Raw genomic sequence first — 25,111 nt, 5'->3', positions numbered from 1 at the left:
TTAGCTGCAGTGCATTTCTAGATTGCTGCAATGCCAACTTCAATTTTATTTTCATGAAAATATTTCATAAAAATAAATTTCTAATAACTTGACAAAACTTTGAAGCTATTTATAACTATTTTTTTTCATTATGACAATAATTAATTCTACATTTACAATAAACTGCCAGGTGTCAGCTTTCAAATGGGATCATACTTGTGCTTTTAGAACAAATGGTTTATGAACTGTATCTGTTTCAGTTTGGGTATGCCATTTCTGGGGATTTTTCAAAAGTGGGGTTGCAGCTTAACAGGTTAAAGCACCTCATCGGCTTTGGTACAAACACCCTGACTGGATAACTCATAAAACCCAAGAATACTTTCTTTGGAACATGTTCTCCTTCAAATTCTATTGACACCGATTCACTATCTCTCATCACTCCTTCCTTTGCTGATTTCAATCTTTGTACATTAAGTACTTTCCCTCCTTTAATATTCCTTTTTAATTCTTCCATGCTAATACTTATTGGCACCCCCGTTATCACTCCTATGTTTCCACCTCCCATCCGAGTTCCTACCCTTCCCGTATTTTCCACCTTGCGTTTTCCTATCTCTTTAACTTTTAGCGCTTTTTCCATTTGCACTGCATCAGCACATCTCACCAATAAATTGCCATCATTTAGAACCTTTGCATATTCGATATCCCCTATCTTGTTTGCCAGAGTTGATGTTAGCACTAGTGGGCTAACTTTCTTCATACTCCCCTGATTCTTTTCATTAAATCTTATTATGACTACATACTTTTCCTCTCTTTCTTTTTGAACCATACCTTGCCCCTCTACTTCCCTTTCTGTATCATTATCTTTCTCATTCCTGACTCTTTTATTCCCTTTGGTTCTTTTGTCACTTATCCGTCCCCTACTTTCTTCCCTTTCTTCATCTTCTCCATCATAATCCATATTATTCCAGCCACCTACCTCTGATCCATTCACGGAGCAGTCGTGCTCAACCGCCCTTCCAATTCGATCAGTCGTCCAACAATTGGACGTCATTTTCCAAACCGTGTTCTGCTGATTCCTTATTCTAGAACATGCTATATGTCATCTGCCAATAAAGCAAAACATGACACCGTTTGCCGTCAAAACGCCAAAATTGCCGTAAACACCTCTCTCCGGCATGTTTTTGCAGTAATATGACGTCTGTATGACGTTTTTGACAGCTTAAACCTGATTGGTCGCTGTGGTTTGAAGACTAGGAGATGTTCATGGCTACCTGACTGTATTTTCTATTCTGTATGTATATTATGTGTTTCTATTTTACTATCCCCGAGCTATTATTGTCTTAATTATGCAAATATATTTATGCAGTTATCCTCCAGCCTCTGGTTAAGAGAGTTTAAGTAACTTTAAACGTGTTGTTGTAAAAGTGATCAATAACCGCTAGCTAAATGCTAACTATGCTAATGCAATAACAGTTAATGTCAATCACAGAGTCAGTTAGATTATCATTCAGTTTATCAGAATAATCATACATATATTAACATAAATGTTACTGATACTGTAATAAATTATGTGTATTTCTAAAAAGAGACGCCTCAGTATCTGTTTTCAGGCTATTTTAGCTGGTTTAGCACACCAGCTAACATATTCATTGTTCTTAGTGCAGTAGCCAAAAACATGTTTATTTATCTTTATTTGCTATATCTTAGGTAATAAACATGCATTAGATGTATGAGCGAATGTGTATGTCTTGTTATAGGTAAATTTGGGTGAGCAAATGCTCGCTGCAGTTTTTTTTTTTTTTCTCACAGGCTAAAGATAATAACGTGATATGCTGGGTGTCAGTAAATATCTTAATATCTAAATGCTGTTTAGCATAGTTAAATGATGTTTGCGCACATGAATAGCCATTTAAACATTAACTATGTACATTTATAGATATATACATTTTGAGAAATTAAGCATATGTGTATTAGCTGAAGATCTATCTTTATTTACTCTGCATCTACAGAATCAATTTCTGAAGTGGACATGAAAATGGATGCAGAACAAAAGGACTGTTTTAGATCTTCGAGACATCAATGAATGGTAATAGTGATCATGGCAGAGCTCTGTGATTATAAGCTACAGGTAGTTTTTAAAATTGTTTTATTTGTCACGTCATCAATAAACATGTGGTTGACTGATATATATATATATATATATATATATATATATATATATATATATTTATTTTTTTTTTTTTACATTGGCCCATGAGTGCACAAATTAGCAAAGAAAACAAAATTATAAAAACAAAATAAAAAAGAAAAGAGCACAACGAAATTAAGCCACAACACAGCGTAAAAGCCACATCCTGACAAAATTAAGCCACATTCAGCAGAAAACTAAGATTTATTAAAAAAAAAAAAAAACATTTTTAAATAAATGCTGTACTTATTTGTCCAGAAGTGCTCTGGACAATACTCACTCTCGACAATGTGTTGGGTTTCCAGTAGAACTGTTATTGCACATCAATTTATCACCATTTTAATATGTTGTAATTATAAAGGCAAAAAATAATAATATTTAAAAAGATATTTCCAGCATACATTGGGTCTCTTCTAATTAAAAGCCATTACTCGCTGATCAGGACATTTCTCTTGTGAGTGACTTGCTGCGGCGATCCTGGCATAGGAGATATAGGGCAGCATGCTGCATTAAATGTATAGTAGGTGACTAGAGCGTCTCTCTGCTGCTTTCGTGCATCCCGATTAGTCACTGCATTTTTTAAACGCACTGTTTATTAAATGTTTCTTTTCGGTTAATTTCATTAACACAAATGAAATACATAAATGCCTTGTGGCTTCATTTTTATGTGCTGCGTCTTATATATGTTGTTTTTTCAACTTTTTGTTTTGCTTTGCTAATCTGGTTGTTACCCCTGGGGCACCATAGTTTTTCAATGGCCGATGCTGAAATCTAGAGTACAGGTTGCCGGTATATTATGAGTTATTTAATTTCATGATGGAAAGAGATATACATATAATTGTTGAAATTAATGCTTCTTTTACATAATATTTTTTCAAAATTCAAAGGAGAACTAACACTTCTGTTAACTGGCCATGGTTTTCGGCTGACGGCAAAAATCTCAAAATGGGAAAATATATTCCAATTTGTTTTATCACCAAGTGGAATACGAATTCCACTGTTTTTTTTTTACCTTGTGTTCTGTTGACATGTATTATAAACTTGTTTTATGAATGGTTTTGCCTTGATGTAATGCAAATAACAAAATCTCAAGACTTTCCATATAGATGTGCTTTTCATTACCAACAATATTACTATTGTCTAAAATTTGTGAATAAGTGAAAAAATTATGGATAGCCCTTTGATTAAAAATTATATGCCAATCGGGATTAAAGGAAGGATCTCTTCCTAATGTGAGAAGTGTGTGTTTGACTGTAGGGACACAAGAGCGTCTGACCCCCTTACTGCGAGATGTGACAGGATGCTGAACCATCACTGCAGAAGGAACCCGGAGTTGCAGGAGGAGCTGCAGATCCAGGCGGCGGTGGCGGCTGGTGATGTCTACACCGTTCGCAAGATGCTGGAGCAGGGCTATTCGCCCAAGATCAGAGACGCCAATGGCTGGACACTGCTGCACTTCTCTGCAGCGAAGGGCAAGGAACGCTGTGTGCGCGTATTCCTCGAACACGGAGGTAAAACAAATTATTATTTTTTTATTATTATTTTTATTAACAGTTTTGCACAAACACAAAAACATAAACAGTCAGGACAACAAAGACACAAAAAAAAAAAAAACATCCCGATTGCCTCAGTCCACAAATATATAAAAAATAATTATTGAGAAGAAAAATAGATAAATACACATAAATTACAATATTCGCATTTGTTTTATAAAACAGCAGATTCACCACAGGAGAGGAAAATAAATGTTAAACTACCAAGAGTCCCAGGAGAGGTCGTCATGTGGTTTCAAATCTTTTTTGTGAGCAGAACTCCCCAAAATGTAACTGTTCCATTTGAATATTAAAAAGCATCTCACTTAACCATCTCCAGAAACAAGGCGCTTGTGAACTTTTCCAATTGAGGAGTATTACTTTTTTGGCCGCAATCAAGCCTACTGTTAGAGCATGCTGAAGAGTACGGGGAATAGTATCCATTACATCAAAATAGCCAAAAATAGCCAGATTGTGGTTGGGTTGAATGTTAATTCTATATGCGCTTGAAAACAATTCAAAAATCTTAGACCAGAAATCATATAATTTAGGGTAAAACCAAAATAAATGTGCCAATGTCCCCTCCGCCATCCCGCACCTATCACACTGAGAAGATATGGAGGGAAATATTTTGCTTAATCTAGTTTTGGAGTAGTGAATTCGGTGTATAACTTTAAACTGGATTCATTTGTATCTCGAATTTACAGAACAGCTCTTTATTCTCAATAGGCCTTCTTCCCATATCTCATCAGACACTTCATCGTTCAGTTCAGTAGACCAGACAGCTTTAAGGTGGTTGGTGCAAATAGATGTTGCAAAAGCTCGAACAAAACAAGATACTAATTGTCTGGTTTCAGGATTAGAAGATAAAAGATTGTGAATAATATGTTTTTCGGGTTTATCTATAAACTGTGGAATATTTTCCTTTACATAATTTCTAATTTGCAAGTAGCGGAAGAAATGAGACTGTGGGAGTGCAAACTTACTTTTAAGTTGTGAAAAGGATGCAAATTTTCCATCTATATAAAGGGCTCCTATACAGCATAAACCTTTTCTCCTCCATCCTACAAAAGCACCATCAATCTGAGAGGGCTCAAATGAAGGATTGCATGATATTGGAGTATTGAGTGAGACCTTCAGTAATTTATAGAATTTATTTATCTGCTTCAAAATCTTCAAAGAATTCCTCAATACAAAATTATAGCTTCCTATTTTGCCGATATTTATTCTGTAAAAAGTAAAGTTGGGAGAGAGGACTGACATAGCCTCCGCGCGAACCCACAAGTTTCAGGTAGCATGTTGTCCAGGAAGCCCATTTGCCAAAAGGTGAGAGCTCTGGCATTTGCTGCCCAATAGTAATTTTTAAAAATAGGAAGGCCGAGGCCGCCACAATCAGTAGGTTTTTGTAAGTGGGCTTTTGCTATGCAAGGTGTTTTATAGTTCCATACAAATGACAGAATAGCTGAATCAAGTTGCTTAAAAAAAGTTGCTGGCAAATAAATAGGGAGATTTTGAAAGAAATATAGAAACTTAGGCAGAGTAACCATCTTTATCACATTCACACGGCCAATTAGCGATTAAAGGAAGCAGTTTCCAACTTTCGAAGCTTAATTTGAGTTTGTTAAACATGTTTAAGAAATTTAATTTAAATAAATGTTTAGGGTTCTTTGGAATTTTCAGGCCAAGATATGTAAAGTGATCCTCCACTATTTTAAATGGTATACTCTTCAAAAAGGTATCACTTAAGTTATTTGATAGGGGTACAAATTCACTTTTATTCCAATTTATTGAGTATCCTGAAAGTTTACTAAAAGTTTTAATGTAATCTAAAATTTTAGGGACAGCGACCACAGGATCAGTAACACACAGTAAAAGATCATCAGCATACAAATTTACCAGACTTTCAGCATTCCCCAATGAAATACCATGAATATGCGGATGAGTTCTTAATCCTACAGCTAATGGCTCAAGCGCGATGTTGAAAAGAAGAGGTGATAAAGGATCACCCTGTCGCACACCCCGGTGCAATTTAAAAGAGCTGGATCTAATACCATTAGTCAAAATAGTTGAGGATGGACTGAAATAAACCATTTTGATCCAGTCGATAAATCTGTCACCAAATCCAAACTGTTTTAGTGCCTCAAACATATATGGCCATTCAATCTGATCGAAAGCCTTTTTAGCATCTAGTGAAATAATAGCTGCAGAATTGTTGGCTAGCTGACGGTCTGAATATAAAATATTAAGAAGTAGGCGGACATTACAAAATGAAAACCTTCCTGGAATAAATCCAGTTTGGTCAGGATGGATAATTGTTGAGATGTGTTGTGCTAACCTGGAAGCCAATATTTTAGTCAATACTTTTTGATCAAAATTTAAGAGTGCAATGGGTCTGTAACTAGCTGGATCAGTCTCAAGTTTTCCTTTTTTCAAAATGACACAAATATTTGCATCATATTGGGAATCAGGAAGTTTCTTCCTTTGGATTGAACCTTGTAGCATTCTCAGCATATAAGGAGCAAGCCTCTTACTAAAAGCTTTAAAAAATTCACAGCCAAACCCATCAGGGCCTGCAGCTTTCCCAGATGGAAAAGCATGAATTGCCCCTAATAAATCTTCAATTAAGAGTTCAGATTCTAGATCAGATCTAGAGAATTCACTAAGTTTAGGAAGACTCAATTTGGAAAAAAAACTATCGTAATTAGGGTCCATATCTTTAACTTTAGAAGTATATAATTCAGAATAAAAGTCCATGAAACATTCATTTATCTCTTTTGGATTAGTTATTAAACTGCCCGCTTTTTATTTTACCATATGAATCGCCTTCTTAGCTTGTTCTCCCCTCAATTGCCTTGCAAGCAACCTGCCGGGTTTATCCCCTAATTCAAAATGCTTCTGCTTGAGTTTGAGGAGAAGGTTACTTATTTGCGCATTCAGGATTGAGTTATACTCGTACTTTAATTTTAAAATTTTATTATAGTCCGACTTTGAGAGTGACACCCTATATGCTTGTTCGAGCACTAGTAACGTTTCTTCTATTTTCCGAAGGCGTTTTTTCGAAGCCTGTTTTTTGGATGATTCAAATGATATAATATGGCCTCGCATAACAACTTTAAATGTTTCCCACAAAGTCGAATCTGAAACCTCTCCATTGTCGTTAGTTGCAAAAAACTCATCTATTTTTTCAGCTGAATAAGATATAAAAGTTGAATCTTGGATTAACATTGGGTTGAAGCGCCAACTGTAGTTTTCCTTTGGCAAAACACTATCTAGTTGAAATGTAACTGGACTATGATCAGATATTAATATATTATGATATTTAGTGTTGCTAATACTAGAAACCAATTCAGACGTTACCAAAAAGTAATCAATTCTAGTGTACGATTTGTGGACATGAGAATAAAATGAATAATCTCTATCTGTCGGATGTTGTAGCCTCCAGATATCAACCATATTTGTAGATTTAATTAAGTTTTGAAGAGTTTGTATGGAGGTAATTGTGGGTGGTTTTGAGGAAAATCTGTCCATATAAGGATCTAAGTAACAGTTGAAATCACCACCTATTATTACATTTGAAGAATTTGCGTCTGGAATTACATTAAAGATTTTGCGAAAAAATTCTGAGTCATCAAAATTGGGGCCATAATTATTAAGCAAAGTTATGGGAAGAGAATTAATATGTCCAGATACCATTATATATCTACCACGAGGATCCGCAACCATGGATGAAAATCGAAAATTAACATTCTTTCGGAAAATAATGGCTACACCTCTAGCTTTGGCATTGAATGGGGCCTGGTAAACTTGAGATATCCAGCTGGTCCTGAGTCTGCCTTGATGATTTACATTAAGGTGAGTTTCCTGGAGAAATATTATATCCGCCTTAAGTGATTTCAAAAGTGCAAACACTCTACTTCTTTTAATTATATGGCCAAGGCCCCTAACATTCCAAGAGGCCAATGTAATAGCTTCCCCATTCATATTAGTCATCAGCCTCCGTAACAGTTAAAGAGTGGGATATTGAAATGAGGCAAACGACAACGACAAAAAAAAAAAAACATAAAACACCCATCAACATTCAGACTTAGAACAAAGTCAACCCCCCTCCTCCCACATCTGGCTTCCCCGAATTGAAGCACTTTGTCCCCTTTCGAACCCGAGAACACCACTCGCACGTAAGTAGTAGAGGGATCCAGCTCCAGTCACTTCGATCCCGCTCAACTCCACATCCAGGTAATAAACATTTCAAGTTCTAGAACAGTTAACGGTAGCGCCGTGTATATATATATATATATATATGCGTTTTGTAAACACTCTTAATAAAACAAAAACATAACAAAAATAGCATATCTGCAGGCAGTACAAAAGGATAATGAAAATATGCAATTTCTCCTTTTTTATAAGATAAAAATAAATAAATTACATTTCAAGAGTGATGCCAGTGTTGGGCATATTTATCTACTCTTTCCTCAGCCTGGTCTCCGCAAATTTCGTAGCCTCTGCAGGGTCAGTGAAGGTCTTGAACTGTCCGTTGTGCTGAACACGGAGGCGCGCAGGAAATCGGCGACTGTGTGCAACTTTTAACTCTCTCACCTCACCGAATGCTCTTCGCTGTTCCATCACTTCTGCAGTATAGTCTGGAAAGATATATACCTTGTGTCCATTATACTTCAGGGTGCGATCTCGGCGAAGTCAAAGGATTAATTCCTTTTCTTGAAAGAAATGCACTCGTGCAATGATGATGCGGGGCCTCTCCCCATCTGACGGCCTTGGCTTGAGAGCCCGGTGAGCTCGGTCAATGACCAGCGGTACCTGAAAGTGAGTCTCGCCCAGTAGTTTTGGGATCAACGCTGCAACAAACTCAGTGGGTCTTCCTTTCTCCTCTCCCTCAGGAATACCAATTATTTTTATGTTGTTGCATCGCGATCGCCCTTCTAAGTCATTGACCTTCGTTCGAAGAGCTTTATTCAAATTCTGTAAATCTGACATAGCCGCTTCGAGAGAGCATATGCGGCCCTCGTGGTCCCGAGTCTGACCCTCGACTGTCTCAATTTTCGAAAATCTTCTTCAAACTTGTCAAACCTTTCATTTATGGTTGCAAGAATCTTGTTCGATATCTTTTCCAACATTAATTGCATATCGTCGGTAGAAGCATAACTAGTGGCGAGATTGGCTTCGTCACAGCTAACGTTAGCTGAAGGCTGAGGGCCAGAACTTTTCGAGGCTTTTGCTGGTTTTAAAGGCATTTTCGCGTATCAGGTGAGAGACACAAGCTAAGTAGAAGTTTAAAAGAAACTTATACGAAATAAAATAGTAAGACGGCAACTAATTCCATCAACTTAAAAAACTAGGCGTGGAGGAGCTTGATGAAACACGTCTACTCCATGTGAACCTCAGTAGCCCCACCCCCGAGGTAAAACAATTGTTTACTGTTTTTTGGACATCAGAAATGGTCAGATTTAATGTGATGCTTGGTAAGGAAATATACAAAACAACGATAACTCTCTCTAAAAGATGAGCCGTGACCCCTCAGCTACCATTTCTATTATATTATACAGTAGTGTGACAGTAGTTAAACTACTTTCACAATAGTGTAACTTTTCCATTAAAAAGCTACTTTTTCCTGTGAGTAATGATGAAACATGACAAAACACAACAATGCTTTTTGTCACATTGTATTGCTCATGCAGCAGCCAAATAAATATAGACACACTTGCCTAAACCATCCTCTCTCTCTTATGGGAACTCAAAAACATTTAAGAGAATGTGTTCATTCAGACTGTTCATATAAGTGTAACGATTCACCAATCCACTTATGTGGCTTTGGAAAGTCAATTTATGTTAGTGAATTAGTTTATGTAAATGTGATAATGTTAAATTCGTGGGCAATAGAGTAGTCAGGAGACAACGAAACAGGTTCAAGGTCAGTTGTTTTAATTACAGATACACACATCATTGTCTGTATCCGTCCACTAACATAAACACTTGGTAAAACAGCACAGTCTCTCTCAGATCTGCATTCTTGAAACTCTGTCCCATTCTGATGCTCTGGCATGCCTTATCGGGTCTCCCTCTGCCATCACTTTAATGCTTTAATGGGACAGTTGTACAGCCCAGGTGACGAACCTAAACCACTTTCCCTCTCCCGCAGACAGACACGTGACCACAGCCCCCAAGCCACCATACTTCCCCCACCCCCATTTCTGGAGATAACGTCAGCCACAAACATCTGTGCCCCCAGTCTGTGGACCACCTCGAATTTAAAAGGCTGAAGAGCCAGATACCAACGGATGATCCGCACATTAGTATCCTTCATGCTGTGGAGCGTGATCGTAACAGAGGGTGAAGGCCCACCCCAGTAGGTAGTAGCGGAGTGTAAGAACAGTCCACTTAATCGCAAGTCACTCCTTCTCAATGGTACTGTACTTTGTCTCGCTGAAGGAGAGCTTGAGACTAATAAACGGCACCGGTCATTCCTTCCCTCCCACCTCCTTCGAGAGCACAAGCCCCCTGTCAGATCCATTCGTCTGCAAAATAAAGGGGAGAGAGAAGTCAGGTGCATGTAACAGGATTGTTGTGGTTTTATTAACCTGTGGACGCACCTGCCCGTGACCCAAACTTCCACCCGCCCAATTGCACACTTCTTCGGGTTGGCCGTGAGTCCCGCTCTCAGGACAGCCCTCAGATGTTGCATATGCTGCATGGAGTCTGAGGATCTTGTCCATGAGGCGCTGAAACATGGCCGGGGCTCTAAACAAACTGAACAGAAGCATCACGAATTTGTGTAATCTGAACGGTGTGGAAAAGGGATCTGCAAATAACCCTTTAAGTCCAGCGTAAAGTAAAATTGAGCCATGTCCAACCGATTGTACCGAGTATCTCGTCAATTTGCTGCATTGGGTAAGCATCAAATTTGGACACCGTGTTCACGTTCTGGTAGTCAACATAGAACCGGACCGAGCTGTCACTCTTCGATACTAGAACTACCGGGCTTGCCCAATCGCTGTTTGACTCATAACTTGTATTACGCCCATTTCCAGCATTGCCTCTAATTCTTCCTGAACAATAATTTTCTTGTGTTCAGGAAGACTATGCGGCAGATACGAACCACCACCCTTGGTGAGGTCTCAATATGGTTGTAAAGTAGTCAATGGAAAGGAGGAGGCGAGAACCGGCTTGACGATACAAATAATATTTTAATAATAAACTGAAACAAAAGACACAAACACACACATGAAGGACATGTCCGTAAACTATCTCTCTCTCGTCGCACCACCGTCTACCATTGGCCTTTATCCCTCTCGGAGGCTTAATTAGCCTGATAAGGGACCGGGTGTGTATAATCACAACCCGGCCCCACCCTCAGCCCTGCCACAGTGGTGCTCTATAAATTTGTACGAAGGGGTGAAAACATGTCCGCGAATTCCACTTGCAACCGTGCAATGTCTGTAAGCTGCGGCAGTGAGAGATGGTCTCCACAGGGGACCGGGTTGAATGAACTTGGTTTGGGAGTCACGTCCGTCCTGAGTTCCGCCATCTCCAGAACTACCATTGCCAAGGCTACAGGTGCCGCCTCCCTCCATGGTTTGAGGAGGTTGAGGTGATAGATTTGATGTGCCCCTATCGGTTCACCTAACCTCATAATCGAGATCTCGAACTCCTCGTGTGACCTCAAAGGGTCCTTGCCACTTGGCGAGTAATTTGGAGCTCGAAGTGGTCAGCAATAAAAGCACTTTATCTCCCTGTGCAAATTTGCATAGTCGAGTGCCCCTGTCATACAGTTGCCATTGATGTTATGTGCTCTGAGCACCTGTTATCTGCCCCAAAGTGTGGAGTTTTGCTCTAAGGTCAAGACCTTTTTGGTCATCCTGACGCAGAGCAGAAGTCGACGGCCCTGGCACCACCTCTCCAGCCATAGCGCCGCATATCACACAACGCGACAGCACTTTGCAGGACCCATCAACACACATATACCCTCAATACATTTTTAAAACCAGGGATTAGTGAGGCGAGAATTAACTGCGGCCACGACTCTATGCCTTTTTCCCCTGAATCTTATCTCAATGGTAATCACTGCATACTTGTCAGTGTTACCATGCACACACCTCACCCTCACCTGTTTATTCATATCCAATGCCCCACCTTGCAGCAATCGTTGGTGTATAAAGTTTTGGGAACAACCCGAATCCACCAAGGTATTCGATACGCCCCTGCCCGATTGGGGGTGGCATATGGAGCGTCAGGCTCCACATGCCATGGCTTCCCCACAACTCCAACAGACCAGCCCAGGCTTCTCTTCCAAACTCATGGGGGTGGTCTCGCCAACCTGGGGGGATAATGGAGGGAGACAGGAGGAGTAGGAGGAACAGATATGAGGAGTGGTCCCCTGGACCAGGGATGGGGTCTGGGCAGGGATCCTCCCCACTTCTGGGGAACTGGGCGGGACTGAGAGGAATGAGAGGGAGGGTGACATGAGACACGGGGTGGAGAGAGAGAGAGGAAAGGAAGAAGAAAACACTGCTTCGCTGCCTCCTGGAAACAGTGCTATGTAGTCCTCTGCCAGTTGGACGGCCTTCTCCAGTGATGTTGTGTAGTGACACTGGACCCACTCAGACATGCCTAGAGGAAGTTGGAAGATGAACTGGTCCAGCACCACCAGATCGACAACTTCCACGGCGCAGCGGGTTCCCTCCACCAGCAACCTTTTTCAGCAGGCATCCCAGAACTATTGGGCAAAAGTGAATGTGCAGCCTGCTTCCCACAGCTCAGGGGTCTGAAGAGCTGTTGACTCTGCTACGACCAACCCGTTGCTGAATGGCCTTCTTCAGATAGGTGTAGTTAAGGAGGCTGGTGGCCGGAAGTTGCTGTTCCACTAGCTGCGCCTCCCCGAGTAGTGGCAATTGGCGGGCCCCCCACTGATCAGGAGGCCACTTCAATACTTCGGCTGTCCTTTCGAACAGGTCAAGGAAGGCCTTCAGATCATCATTTGGCCCCATTTTCAACAGGGCTACGGGTGGGGTAGGCTCCGGGGAGGTCGCAGCACCAACCCCCTCTCTGGCGATCAGGCTTAAGTTCGTGGGCACAGATGCACACACAGTTGACTGTAACCCTCCACTAACATAAACACTCGGTAAGACAGCACAGTCTCTCTCAGATCTGCCTTCTTGAAACTATCTCCCATTCTGATGCTCTGGCATGCCTTATCAGGTCTCCCTCTGCCATCACTATAATGAGAGACCGGTGTTAGAGTAATTACAGCCCAGGTGACGAGCCTAAACTGCTTCCCCTCTCCCGCAGACAAACACATGACCACGCCCCAATGCCACAATAAATAAACCAGTTCAATTGGTCAATTCACTTCATTTTGATTCAATTAATTTGTTTAATTTAGCAAGAATGTATTTGTTAAAGGGGACCTATTTTGCAAAATTCACTTTTACATGGTGTTTGTACATAAATGTGAGTCGGCAGTGTGTGAACACAACTACCCTACAATGTTAAAAGTCCACCCACTCCTCTTTCTTATTTACTCACCCTATTATCATAGATCCTCACCTGAGTGATCTACACACAGTCCGCCATTTTTTTCTGCACAGGAGCAGATACAGTGAGAAGAATAATGTCTCAGATTCCTAAGCGTCATAAGTGTTTTGTTGTTGGCTGTAAAAGTGAACATAAGAGTCTTCATGTACTACCGGCATCAGAGCCACTGAAAAGACGCAGTGGACAAGTTTTGTTTTTGAAGGAAATGTGCCCCAAAACATACGAATATTTGAAAAAATGAGTGTCAATATAAAGCAATATTTTCAAAAAATTTGATTCTCAAGCATGGATCAGTAACAACTGTTGATGTTCCAGCTTTATATCCTGAAGACCCAAAAAGAGGTCCATACATAATGGGACATCGACACAATTCTAATCTTTTTGGCTCTATACACCACCACAATGGATTTGAAATGAAACGAACAATAAGTGCAATAACTGCAGACTTTCAGCTTTAATTTGAGGGTATTTACATCCAAATCAGGTGAACGGTGTAGGAATTACATTAATATTAAACTATATATTAAACTATAACAGTTTATATATGTGCCTCCCACTTTTTAAGTGACCAAAAGTAATGGGACAATTGGCTGCTCAAAATCAAAACAAACCCATCAGAGAGATAGCAAAAACATTAGGTGTGGCCAAATCAACTGTTTGGAACATTCTTAAAAAGAAAGAACGCACCGGTGAGCTCAGCAACACCAAAAGACCCGGAAGACCACGGAAAACAACTGTGGTGGATGACCGAAGAATTCTTTCCCTGGTGAAGGAAACACCCTTCACAACAGTTGGCCAGATCAAGAACACACTCCAGGAGGTATATGTGTATGTGTATCAATGTCAACAATCAAGAGAAGACTTCACCAGAGTGAATACAGAGGGTTCACTACAAGATGTAAACCATTGGTGAGCCTCAAAAACAGGAAGGCCAGATTAGAGTTTGCAAAACAACATCTAAAAAAAGCCTTCACAGTTCTGGAACAACATCCTATGGACAGATGAGACAACGATCATCTTGTACCAGAGTGATGGGAAGAGAAGAGTATGGAGAAGGAAAGGAACTGCTCATGATCCAAAGGATACCATCTCATCAGTGAAGCATGGTGGTGGTAGTGTCATGGCGTGGGCATGTATTGCTGCCAATGGAACTGGTTCTCTTGTATTTACTGATGATGTGACTGCTGACAAATGCAGCAGGATGAATTCTGAGGTGTTTCGGGCAACATTATCTGCTCATATTCAGCCAAATGCTTCAGAACTCATTGGACAGCGCTTCACAGTACAGATGGACAATGACCCAAAGCATACTGCGAAAGCAACCAAAGAGTTTAAGGGAAAGAAGTGGAATGTTATGCAACGACCAAGTAAATCACCTGACCTGAATCCGATTGAGCATGCATTTCACTTGCTGAAGACAAAACTGAAGGTAAAATGCCCCAAGAACAAGCAGGAACTGAAGACAGTTGCAGTAGAGGCCTGGCAGAGCATCACCAGGGATGAAACCCAGCGTCTGGTGATGTCTTATGCGTTCCAGACTTCAGGCTGTAATTGACTGCAAAGGATTTGCAACCAAGTATTAAAAAGTGAAAGTTTGATTTATGATTGTTAATCTGTCCCATTAATTTTGGTCCCTTAAAAAGTGGGAGGCACATATACAAACTGTTGTAATTCCTACACCGTTCACCTGATGTGGATGTAAATACCCTCAAATTAAAGCTGAAATTCTGCAGTTAAAGCACATCTTGTTCGTTTCATTTCAAATCCATTGTGGTGGTGTATAGAGCCAAAAAGATTAGAATTGTGTTGATGTCCCAATATTTATGGACCTGACTGTAAATTATCTGAGGGGTATTTTGAGCTGAAACTTCACAGACACATTCTGGGGACACCTGAGACTTATATTACATCTTGTAAAAAGGGGCATAATAGGTCTCCTTTAATGTCACCCTAATTGAGATAAATTCTGTAAAGTCTATAGTAGATAAATAATAATATGTTAGTTATATAATTGCATTTTTTTTTTTCTTTTAAAAATAGATTTAACATAGTTTACTACTTTTATGTTAATTGCAACCTCTTGATTTTTTTTTTTTTTTTTTTTTGTGGGTGGAGGGCGGCTCATGTTTGATCACAACATTTGAGTCAGGGCCACCACTGTTGGTTGTGCACAAAAACAAACATTCAACGTGGCCAGTAAAGTGTGATTCATGAACAAACCAAAAAAATCGGGGTCACAGGTTTTCCGCTTCTTTAACAATCTATGTTCTGTCGCAGTTATTGTAAAAGTAAGTATCTTTTCATTGTGCTGACACTTCTATAAACCATATAGCAACCAGACTTGGGGAAAAATGTATTCACTGATGCATTGTTATTCCATCTCAAATTATTCTTAGGGTACAGTACACCCCTTTGCCAGTTTACTAGCTTTGAAATGCACAAACTGATATTTTAACCTCTTGCACTGTAATTCATTTTAAATCATAGGTTCCTCCACTGCCAACATTGGTAACTTGTATATTATTATAGAGGTGTGAATTTACAGAAGGGCGAGAGCATAATCAGTTATAAGCACAGCAGGTAAATTAAAGTTTAGTAACTGTAATTGGACAATCTCAATTTTACTGAAATAGAGGTGTTCCTTCATGTTTAGGTGTATGAATGCAAGCAAGACATCAGAGGGCACTATAAACGGTTTTATAATATCAAAACATCTGAGGATGGAATGATCCATGAACATGTTTTTTTGTGATTTTCTGAAATTGCACAGCCCTCTGTATTTATTGTGATCCAAAATAAATTATTAATTTAGTTAAAGTAAAATATTGCAGATTGATCAGTCAGTACCACAAAAACAGTGCTTACATTTGCATCGCGATGTAAATAGCACTGACCGCACTGTTGCTTCTACTCCAGTAATATGGTTGAGCCAGACTATATATTTTATATGTCATAGTGTAATTTATAATAATATTATAATTATATTTTTAATAATATATGCTATCAAACTAATTATAATATACGAGGCATGTACATTTACTATACATGTTGTTATATTATAATAGTACATGTTACTAGAGAAAATGCAGATAGTATATATTATATTTACACTGCAAATAGTAAAAAATTAAAAGGCACATATCATATATGCCACTGTTTATACTGAGGTGCAGAAGGATTTGCCTTAAAATATAGTAGCAGGATGCAAATTAGCACATACAAATACATTTTTAACATTAAAAGTTGTATACAAAAACATGAATCCATTATGAGCTGAGAATGAGCAATAGTGAATATATAAATGAACATTAATCATAATTAATAAATTCTGTTAAAAATTACTCTACACTGTTAGCTCATGATACCTAATGTATTAACTAAAGTTCAATGTAAACGTATACTGTAGAACCTTATTGTTATGTGTTGCCCAAATATCAGATCTCTTTATATTTTGAGTCATGTTTGTTCCTCATAATTTAAACGTGGCATATATGCTAGATAACAACAAAGATATTTTTGGTTTTCCTTTTAGTTTGCTTTATTTCATGAGTTTCTCTCTGTGATCACACAGCGGATCCCACAGTGAAGGACTTTATCGGAGGCTTCACTGCACTGCATTACGCTGCCATGCATGGCCGTGCCCGTATTGCCCGCCTCATGCTGGAATCAGAGTATCGTAGTGACATCATCAACGCCAAGAGCAACGACGGTTGGACCCCTTTACATGTGGCAGCTCACTACGGGCGTGACTCTTTCGTGCGTCTCCTCTTAGAGTTCAAAACTGAGGTGGACCCGCTCAGTGATAAAGGCACCACGCCACTTCAGCTCGCAATTATCCGTGAACGTTCAAGCTGCGTACGCATTCTGCTTGACCACAATGCCAACATAGACATTCAGAATGGCTTCTTGTTGCGATATGCTGTCATAAAGGGCAACCACTCATATTGCCGTATGTTCCTGCAACGGGGAGCGGACACTAACCTGGGTCGTCTGGAGGACGGACAGACACCGCTGCACCTGTCAGCGCTCAGAGACGATGTGCTGTGTGCTCAGATGCTCTACACTTATGGAGCAGATACGAACACGCGGAACTATGAGGGCCAGACGCCTGTGGCTGTTTCAGTCAGTATGTCTGGCATCAGTCGGCCCTGTCTGGACTTTCTGCAGGAGGTCACAAGTAGGTTGAAAATTACCATTTTGGTTTTTTTTTATTATTATTCTTATTATTTTACACATTTTTACAGTTTAAAGGGATAGTTCACCTAAAAATGAAAATTCTCTCATCATTTACTCACCCTCATGATATCCCGGGTGTGAATGACATTCTTTATTCACCAGAAGACATTTGAAGAAAAATATCTCTGCTCAGTAGGTCCTTGGATGTGACCAGACTTTTGAAGTTAAAAAAAAAATCACACAGTCAGCATAAACGTCTTCCATACAACTCCAGTGGTAAAATTAATGTCCTCTAAAGCGACGCGATCGCTTTTAGTGTGAAAAGAGAACAATATTTAAGTACTTTTAACTATAAATCATCGCTTACTGGAAGCTTTGCGAGAGGGTGGAGTTCACATGGTCTCTCGTGTTACGTATTTGCATTGCCATTTTGCGAACGTAATCTCTTATTCTCCTCTTGGTTGAGACATCCAGAATAAGCACACAAACGCACCATTGTGAGTAAAGAAACAGATATAAGTACAGCTCTAAACCAAAACCACAAAATTTTTGTACAGTTGTAAACAGCTCTGCTCGTCCATGTGTGTAACAGGTGCGTCAGTTCTTGCGGGTCTCACATGCCAATGCGATTATGTCACACGCGCATACCATTGCTGGAAGCGATGATTTACAGTTAAAAATTATTTAAATATTGAATTTTTTTTTTTGCACAAAGCAATCGTATTGCTTCAGAAGACATCGGTTTAACAGCTGGAGTCGTATGAATGACGTTTATGCGGACTATATGTTCTCTTTGAGCTTCAAAGTTGGATCACCTTCCACTTGCATTTTAAGGACCTAATGAGCTAACATATTTTTCTAGTTTTCTTTAAATGTGTTCTGATGAAGAAAGTAAGTCATACACACCTGGGATATTATGAAGATGAGAAAATTATGAATTGTGTGAATAACTATGCTAAACAGATATACACTGGAGCGGGGCATGAGCAGCACCTTTTCATTTTGGTGCCTATATTAACAGATTACAGCCTTCACATTGCGAGTTGGAGCTGCAAGGTGTAGTGATCCAGAAGTGTCCCAGACGCAGCAGTGAGCAGAAAGTTTTGGCGTTGAGGCCTGAAACTGAAAGAATTAATGAACTGCAGGATTTTTGTCTGTTTATGTACTATATATGTAGGGATATATTATAGGCTTTACAACATTAACCAGTCACGACTAAGCATGCTGATATACATGGACAAGTGTGTGTGACTGCCCGACGTTGTCGTTGAAGCAACGATTTACCTAATTCATATTTCCAAGGCCACAACAATGGATGAGAATTACTAAGTGCTGTACAACCCTCAGCATTATTAACCAGGAAAAGGTGGCCAATGTAAAACCTCAAATGTGTGAATCAGGCATTACTGAGGGCCACAGAATTCCGCACAAATTTCCACATTCTGTGCTCCTTGAGAGTGTGTTTATTTAATATTGTAATTGATTTGATAATACATTAAGCAGCCAATAACACTATATTACTCTCAACACATTTTAGTTTAACACTTTACCATGTTATAATTTCATAGATTGTCCAACAAAATCAGCACCAACATTTAAAAAAAAAAAAGTATTTCTGGGCCTAGACTAATCTAAACACTTGAGTATCATTTCATAAAAATAAAAAAATAAACTATTGTAAATTGAAAATATAGATACGACTGTAGTATATCTAAAGAGAATTGACATTTCAGGATTAGTTATTTGTGGCAACCTTAATTGTAACCTTATTTTTTCATGATTTCTCCTTGTCTCTCAATTTCTGAGTGTTACAGGTTCAAGCTAAGTGTAGAGATTGAAACTGATGCCACAGTTTAATTATCTCGCTTGGACGTAATTGGTCTCTCTGGTGTATTTGGCACAGTTAAAATTGTAACATAATTATAATATCATGATGTATTGCAATATGCGTCGTATTATGAGGTAGTTAGCAATGCCCAGCCCTAATTATAGTGCACTTTTTAGTTGCAGCTAGCATTTAATTTTTAATTTAAAACATTTGCAAACATGTTTATTTCTGTTATTCATGGGGTAGGGGGATATCAAAGGAGCTAGTATTCCCTCTTTTCTCCAGAAATTTGTAAAATTGTTGGTAGTGAAATCTGAAAGTGGACAGTTCTGACAGTCTGTAAATTGAGGTACAACTGACCACTACATGGTCAGCCTAACCTCCCAAACAAACACCATTATGATCTCTATAACCCAACACCAAACAATTGAGTGTCTAAGAAAAGCAAGTCGTGTTACCTGAAGCACCAATGATCAAGTATGCAACAATGGCCACATTCCTGCGCATTGCTTCATCTTAGATATCACCATATCAAAGGCACCTGTCGCAGTCATTTACTTGCTGTCAACTCATTCAGCACGATACGATTTCACCTTGATTATTTATTTAAAAAGCACTTTTTTAAAGTTTAGTGGGTTTTTCCAGCTGGATTGGTTTGTGTGTGCACAGTCTGTGCTGGGACTGGAAAAGCTTCCCATTTAAATGAATAAATTATTTGTGCTGGAACTCATTAACACCGATCAGCCACAACATTAAAACCGCCTTCCGAATATTGCACAGGTCCCCTCGTGCTGCCAACAGAGCCAACCCGCATCTTAGAATGCTATTCTTCTCATCACAATTGTACTGAGCTTGAGTTACTGTAGACTTGGTCAGTTCGAACCAGTCTGGCCATTCTTTGTTGACCTCTCATCAAAAAGGCATTTCCAACCACAGAACTGCTGATCACTGGATTTTTTATTAATTTTTGGCACCATTCGGAGTAAAAACAAAACTCAAACCAGCCCGTCTGACACCAACAATCATCCATGCAATTATCTAATTAAGCCAATCGTGTGGCAGAAGTGCAGTGCATAAAATCATGCGGATACAGGTCAGGAGCTTCAGTTTATGTTCACATCAACCATCATAATGGGTAAAAATGTGACAGCAGTGATTTAGAGTGGGGCATGATTGTTGGTGCCAGATGGGCTGGTTTGAGTATTTCTGTAACTGCTGATGTCCTGGGATTTTCACGCACAACAGTCTCTAGAATTTTATCCGAATTGTGCCAAAAACAAAAAACATCTAGTGAGTGGTAGTTCTGCTCATTTCCCACATTTTCTCAGACTCTACAGGATACATGGGTCTTTTTTCTGCTTTGCCTTTTTAAGACTATACACTATTTGATTAGTTCATGTTGCTTATGTCAGTTTAAAAAAAAAAACAATTATATAACTTATTTACAAGATTTGTTTTTACTTGCATTTGGTGTTTTTTGCAAGTGCAACTCCAGTTCTCCACTAAACTGTTTGCTAATGCCATTCACATTCCCAAGGTCAGGGTGAGATAGAAATGTTTCTTGATTAAAGAAAAGCATATCTGAAAACACTCTAACTAAAGAAACTTGAAAAAGAAATCAAAATACAGCTAAATCTACTGTAACAGTAATATAGCGACAGGATAAGTACCTAACATGTATTCAAGCAGAATGTTTTTTGTATTATGATATATTTTGTATTATTTATATCTACTTTTGTATTTGAGTTGAATTTAAAGTTAACTGCAATTGATCTGATTGAGAATTATAATACATTTTAAGTGATTGGCATGTGATATTTAGCTTTTTTTATTCTTTTTTAAATGCCCTCATAAAAGAAAAATAATCTGTGAAAATCAGTGTGTGTGTGTGTGTGTGTGTATGTATATGTAGATGTATGTGTATATATATATATATATATATATATATATACATGCATACATACACACACTGGCGGCCAAAAGTTTGGAATAATGTACAGATTTTGCTGTTTCGGGATTTGGTACTTTAATTCACCAAAGTGGCATTCAACTGTTCACAATGTATAGTCAGGACATTACTGATGTAAAAAAACAGCACCATCAGTATTTGAAAAAGTTTTTGATAAAATCTAGCCAAGCCCCATTACCAGCAGCCATCACTCCAACACTTTTTTTTTTTTGTGCTTCACACTTGATTTGAGGACAGCATCGCATGACTTGATGATGTTGTGTTTTGTAATGTAAATGTTTATCCAGGCTCTGAGACTCATTAGACTTGAAACACTATAATCACATCCAGAGGAAGTTAGAACAGAGTCTATGTCAAATACAGAGGACAGCAGAGTAGGTGCATTAATATAGAACTGTGATCAAGACTGACTGGAACTACCTGTGCATTAAACGGTTTTAACACGGGCATTCCAGCCAATCAGAATCAAACATTCAAATAGACCATGGTATTAACAGAAATGAACTACTTGGAATCATCCAATTTTTATCGAACACGGCTTGTATTTAATCTGACAAACGTTTTGTTTCAGGGCAACCCAGGACTTTGCAGGATCTGTGCAGGATAAAGATACGGCAGTGCATCGGTCTCCAGAGTTTAAAGTTTCTGGAGGATCTTCCCATTGCCAAGGTCATGAAGGACTACTTAAAACACAAATTTGACAGTGTTTGACGGAGGCCGACAAACTCGGGCCAAGAGCATGTCTGTAGGTTCTATAAGACTCTATGCAAACTCTTTTATTTTATTTTTTAATTCTCAAAATCAGTGGGAGCAGGTGCACAGTTTTGTATAACCTTGTTGGTACGGAGTGAAAATTAATATTAACGGATTGGCTCTGCACCTGGGAGCACTGCAACGGGCTGCAAGTTGATGCGTTTGTAGAAGGTGTTGGTTTGTACACCATGGGGGCATGCCTGGAAAAATTCCTGACCCATGAGAGAAGAATTTTGGAACCTGTGAAAGCCTCATTTGCACCACTTTCTTTTTTTTTTTTATCAGCAAGGCCTTTGTAAATATTTGACATGTTCTATTGTCTAAATTCTCAGACAAGAAAAAGATAACCCTTTGAAACTATGGAGATAAATTGACAAATATTTAAGTAATCCTCACAATTTTGTATAAATAAAAATGTGCATGTGGTAACCGTATCATGATTTTTACTCTGGATAAATTCTTTGACCTTTTTTTTTTTTTTTTTTTTTAAAGCAAAATCCCATGGACTACATCTTAGAGCAACATTTTTGTTGTTTTGAAGAATATACATTAGACAAAATATACATCTGTGTCAGTATAAACTCTGTATCAAAGTTGCTTGTCTATAGTTGCCATTGAAAGGCATATGAAAAGATATAGTGGCAACAAGTTACACTCATAAATCCTTAACAAAGCTTATGTAAATAATTGTGTCGTATGTACAGCAGATATTTTTAGACTATTGAAGTCACAAGCTTATTTTATCAAAGTGTTTCGGTGTTTTGTTGAGTGATTGTTTTACAAGTGACCTTTCAAGGGCGTTGATGCGGGAATGTTTGGACCCATAATTAAAATAAAATCTGAATCAATTACTAAATAATTGATGCTTAATTATAATTTGCCTTTTTTATGCACATTTAAAACCTCTTAAATACGTACTGTCAATTAAATTAAATACAAATCTGTTTTTTTCTTTTCTTCTAGGTATTTTAAATGCACTTAACAGTTTTTTTTTTTTGTTTGTTTGCTTTTTTTTTTTTTTACAACTGTGTGTGTTTTGTCACAGCCTCTTGTAAGGTCTGCATAGCATTAAGTTTGTCTGGCACTTGCTAATGCGATCATTCAGTTTTTCATTCAGAAGTTATTTTTCATTTGTAAAACAAGGTTAATTAGATCACAAATCTTTTCCCTTAAAATCTCAATCAAGGTCACAGAAAGGTTTGGGTGAGGGACTAATGTGACTTTTTGTTTGTAAGTTAGTGGGTCATTCCTACAATTCAGTGCCTTTTATGTCCCCAGTAAAGGTATTTATAATGTTTAATTTAAACAGATTACAATTTTAATTGGCTTGTAAAAAGAATAGACTATTTATAATGTTACACTGCTGTGAAAAGTCACATTTAAATACATGAAATAATTTTTATTTATTGCTCTAGTGTCATTTCTTCCATGTCACTAGAGCTCCATGTCAAACATTTTTGCCAAAAATAAATCATTTGATTTTAGAATTTTTCATACAATGTATTTATGGTACACATGTAATTATAACCCTGATGGTGGAGGTTATTTGTGTGTCCCTTGACTTATTGTCCACTCCTTTATGTTGTGACACTTGTGGTGACTTTTATTCTTACTACTTCTGCCATTTCTGAATATGGTAGGATGGTAGTTTGCCATTCCGAACACGGCCTGTGACTTTCAATTGAAGATCTACTTTATATTCAGCAAAATAATGTTGGAGTTATTTGAAGTCCTTAACTATATTTTGTGTTTGTGGCAAGCATAGCATGTCAACTCTGTTATGGGAAGGAGATATAGGAAAAATATATGTAATTTTAAAATGTCAATATATTTCTATCTAAAGAAATCTGTCATCATTACATTAGTTTACAAATATATTAGCTTGATGTCATTCACAGACCATGTAAGTGGCTAAATTAACCCACTGAATGTCCACCATTACCCTGTCCACTTAACAGGTTGGATATCAGATTTTAAGTCATAAAGCTTTACCTGTATAACTTAAAAAAAAAAAATAAATAAATTCCCTTTAATGATGAAACAAAAAGGTACTTTTCTAAAGTTTCAAAGCTGAAAAGGCACAGAATTGTAGGAATGACACTAGTACTCTCACTTGCTTTAACTCAAGAATTTTTTTCCCCAAACCGGTTCTAACAATAGCTGCCTTTACTTGCATTCAGTGACATGGTAGAGCTACAGCATTTCACCACACCATGAACACACTTAAAGTGCATTAAAATAACCTGCCACAATATTAAATTATTTCTATCTTTGTTTCTTCTACAGTGGCATTGTTTGTATAAGTTTACTGTGTTTGTATGTTAGTGGGACTGAAACAATCTCTTTATCAGGAAGAGTGCTTGTTATCATAATATACTGAACGTGGAAAGCTTCAGCTGTTGGAATAGTCTAATAATGGAATAATCGGAAGTCTTCCACAACATCAACTACTGAATGTATATAACCTGCTGTTTGCTGAGTTTCAAATGTACAATTGTGTGAATAATGAATCTCAAAATGTCCCCATTTGTTATTTTTTCAAGTATCATTGCTGTACTTTGAAGCAGTAATTGTGCCGTGTTCATCGATCATCATTTTTCTAGAGTTTGATGACTTTGTAATAAAATGTCTGCTAAATATACTGATTACTGAATACATAATTTTTTAATCAATGTCATCTTTATCTGCAACTCCAATATATAGTCAGCATTTTATATATATATATATATATATATTCCCTGTTACACATACACACATATACATATATATGTGCATGCTCTGGAATTTGAAATACTCCTAGGGATTTCATGTTACAGGTACTAAATGCGGGCAGCATAATTCCAAGACACTGATGATGCTAAAATGCAAACACATTTTTGATATATTGAACCTTGTTGCCATGGTGATGTGATAAAGTAATGTAACAAATTGGATACAGGTTGGGTCTGATATCTTCGGCGTGCGTCGTGTGATTTACATCAAAATTGAGCCGTATGTTTAGCCTTGTGGGCTAATCACATTGATATGGCTATTGTGGGTCACGGTCGTAGTGCCACCTAGTGGCAGAAGGAAGTGTGGCTCTTTTAACAGATTTTGAAATGTTGAATTGCTTAAAAAAAATAAAATAAATGTCAAAACAGTAC

General features: G+C 38.2%; 2 protein-coding genes across 5 annotated transcripts in view; one reads left to right on the top strand and one right to left on the bottom strand.

Annotated features, from left to right (window-relative positions):
• lins1 (lines homolog 1) overlaps nt 1–1,100 on the bottom strand; it is a 42,303-nt gene extending 41,203 nt beyond the window's left edge. For 2 of the 3 annotated variants that reach the window (XM_052129596.1, XM_052129911.1), the window contains exon 1: nt 956–1,094. In XM_052129596.1, the coding sequence (XP_051985556.1) occupies nt 956–1,030 (75 nt within the window). In that variant the 5' untranslated portion in view covers nt 1,031–1,094. Of the gene's footprint in view, nt 1–955 lie in introns of all 3 variants that reach the window. The other variant, XM_052129681.1, reaches the window with a different exon arrangement.
• A 110-nt stretch (nt 1,101–1,210) lies between these two features.
• Nucleotides 1,211–24,595, top strand: asb7 (ankyrin repeat and SOCS box containing 7). Of its 2 annotated transcripts, none has more exons than XM_052131868.1 (5): nt 1,211–1,270; nt 1,989–2,065; nt 3,425–3,678; nt 16,814–17,419; nt 21,787–24,595. In XM_052131868.1, exons 2-5 carry the CDS (start codon nt 2,019–2,021, stop codon nt 21,924–21,926), a joined length of 1,047 nt encoding a protein of 348 aa, XP_051987828.1. In that variant the 5' UTR covers nt 1,211–1,270; nt 1,989–2,018; the 3' UTR covers nt 21,927–24,595. The 2 variants fall into 2 exon arrangements, with proteins under 2 accessions (XP_051987828.1, XP_051987838.1); XM_052131878.1 differs by having other exon boundaries at nt 1,231–1,270; nt 1,989–2,107.
• Nucleotides 24,596–25,111: the final 516 nt, after the last annotated feature.

This window comes from Xyrauchen texanus, chromosome 1 (genome assembly GCF_025860055.1).
Source record: "Xyrauchen texanus isolate HMW12.3.18 chromosome 1, RBS_HiC_50CHRs, whole genome shotgun sequence".
NCBI lineage: Eukaryota > Metazoa > Chordata > Actinopteri > Cypriniformes > Catostomidae > Xyrauchen > Xyrauchen texanus.
The sequence above is the reverse complement of the archived record's forward strand: the minus strand, read 5'-3'. Positions and strand labels throughout refer to the sequence as shown.